The 1,646-nt window shown below is 45.3% G+C and overlaps 1 protein-coding gene across 1 annotated transcript in view; it reads left to right on the top strand.

Moving 5' to 3' along the window:
* Window positions 1-321: 321 nt before the first annotated feature.
* LOC308141088 (protein rogdi homolog) overlaps window positions 322-1,646 on the top strand; it is a gene marked incomplete at both ends in the record, with an annotated part of 33,646 nt that continues 32,321 nt past the window's right edge. The window contains 3 exons of the mRNA XM_080511091.1: window positions 322-330; window positions 720-815; window positions 898-996. Coding sequence (XP_080367217.1) covers window positions 322-330; window positions 720-815; window positions 898-996 — 204 coding nt within the window. The remainder of the gene's footprint in view (window positions 331-719; window positions 816-897; window positions 997-1,646) is intronic.

Below are 1,646 nucleotides of genomic sequence, written 5' to 3'. Positions count from 1 at the left end.
AATTTTTAAGTATAAATATGAAAACTGACAGAGGCTGATCTAAAAACACTAGATTGGCAAAAATGACATTCAAAACCACCCTTGGTCAGAATTAATTAATGCGTCCCCGAACGCCCCCCCCCCCCCCCCCCCCCCCCGTCCCCCCCCCCAGTATAGTTCCTCCATTCTTTACTTCGTACAAACATGGTTTAAGTAAAAACACTCTCAGCTGGATTAAAGCTGAATTTGAACCTAAAACGGCAAAGAATGGTGCTTCTTAGACGGTAATGTTGGTAGATACCGTAATGTCTGGACTAGAAGCCACTACGTTTTTCACGCGCTATGATCCCTGTGGATAATACAATGACGACAGCTACCATTCTGTGGATTTTTAAGGCTTGACAGGCTTATTGCCGCATCATTTTTCACTTTTCACAGCACTCCGTCAGGTTTCTCTTGAATTCCCCGAGAAGATCACATAAATGTGTTGATTTAGTTTCGGGTCATGTTAGAAAAGAGCCCAGTGTCTTCGAGCAAACCCTCGCAGAACTTTAACCGGCGGTAGTTCCTGATGCACGTTTTGCTCAAAGGCCATTTCCAGTTCCAGAGCTCCTCCCTCCCTCCCTGGTGATATACAAGTTGGTTAATGTTCAGTTGAAAGACCAAATATTTGAGGGCCTTGAAGCGTGGCTACTGCAGGGACCCGGCCCAACACCCACTGACTGTTGTTTCTGGATCAGATCCAGGATGCCAGGAACCACGTGAACCAGGCTCTGCTGCTCCTCAGCAGCCATGACGACAGCGACCACTTCAAGACGGGCGCTGAGGTCAACAAGGTGTGTGTAAGCAGGAGACCCCGTCCCCCCCGCCGGGTTTCTGTGTCTGTCCTCTAAAGTTCTGTCTCTTCTGCTTCTGCAGCTGATGGACGCTGTGATGCTGCAGCTGACGCGAGCGCGAAACCGCCTCACCACGCCGGCCTCCCTCACGCTGCCCGAGCTCGCCACCAGCGGACTGATGGTAACGCGGGAAGGTTGGGGGGGCGGGGCGTCCAGTCCTGGTCCTGGTCCTGGTCCTGGTCCTGGTCCTGGAGGTTTTACAGGTCTCCTGCTTCGGCACGCCTCAATCTAACGTGGGCGTCTCATCGTGTTTGGAAAAAAAACAAAAACAAAAAGCGAGTAAAGAGAATCCCAGAGCCGTCAGCTGGAGAGACCTGAACCATGCAGGAACCTCGAGGACGGTGCACCTAGATAGATAGATGATAGATAGATAGATAGATAGATAGATGATAGATAGATAGATAGATAGATAGATAGATAGATAGATGGATGATAGATAGATAGATGATAGATAGATGATAGATAGATAGATAGATGATAGATAGATAGATAGATAGATAGATAGATAGATAGATGGATGATAGATAGATGGATGATAGATAGATAGATGATAGATAGATAGATGATAGATAGATAGATAGATAGATGATAGATAGATAGATAGATAGATAGATAGATAGATGGATGATAGATAGATGGATGATAGATTGATAGATAGATAGATGATAGATAGATAGATAGATAGATAGATAGATGACAGATAGATGATAGATAGATGATAGATAGATGGATGATAGATTGATAGATAGATAGATGATAGATAGATAGATA

This window comes from Blennius ocellaris (genome assembly GCF_963422515.1).
Source record: "Blennius ocellaris genome assembly, chromosome: 16".
In the NCBI taxonomy this organism is placed as follows: Eukaryota; Metazoa; Chordata; class Actinopteri; order Blenniiformes; family Blenniidae; genus Blennius; species Blennius ocellaris.
The sequence above is the reverse complement of the archived record's forward strand: the minus strand, read 5'-3'. Positions and strand labels throughout refer to the sequence as shown.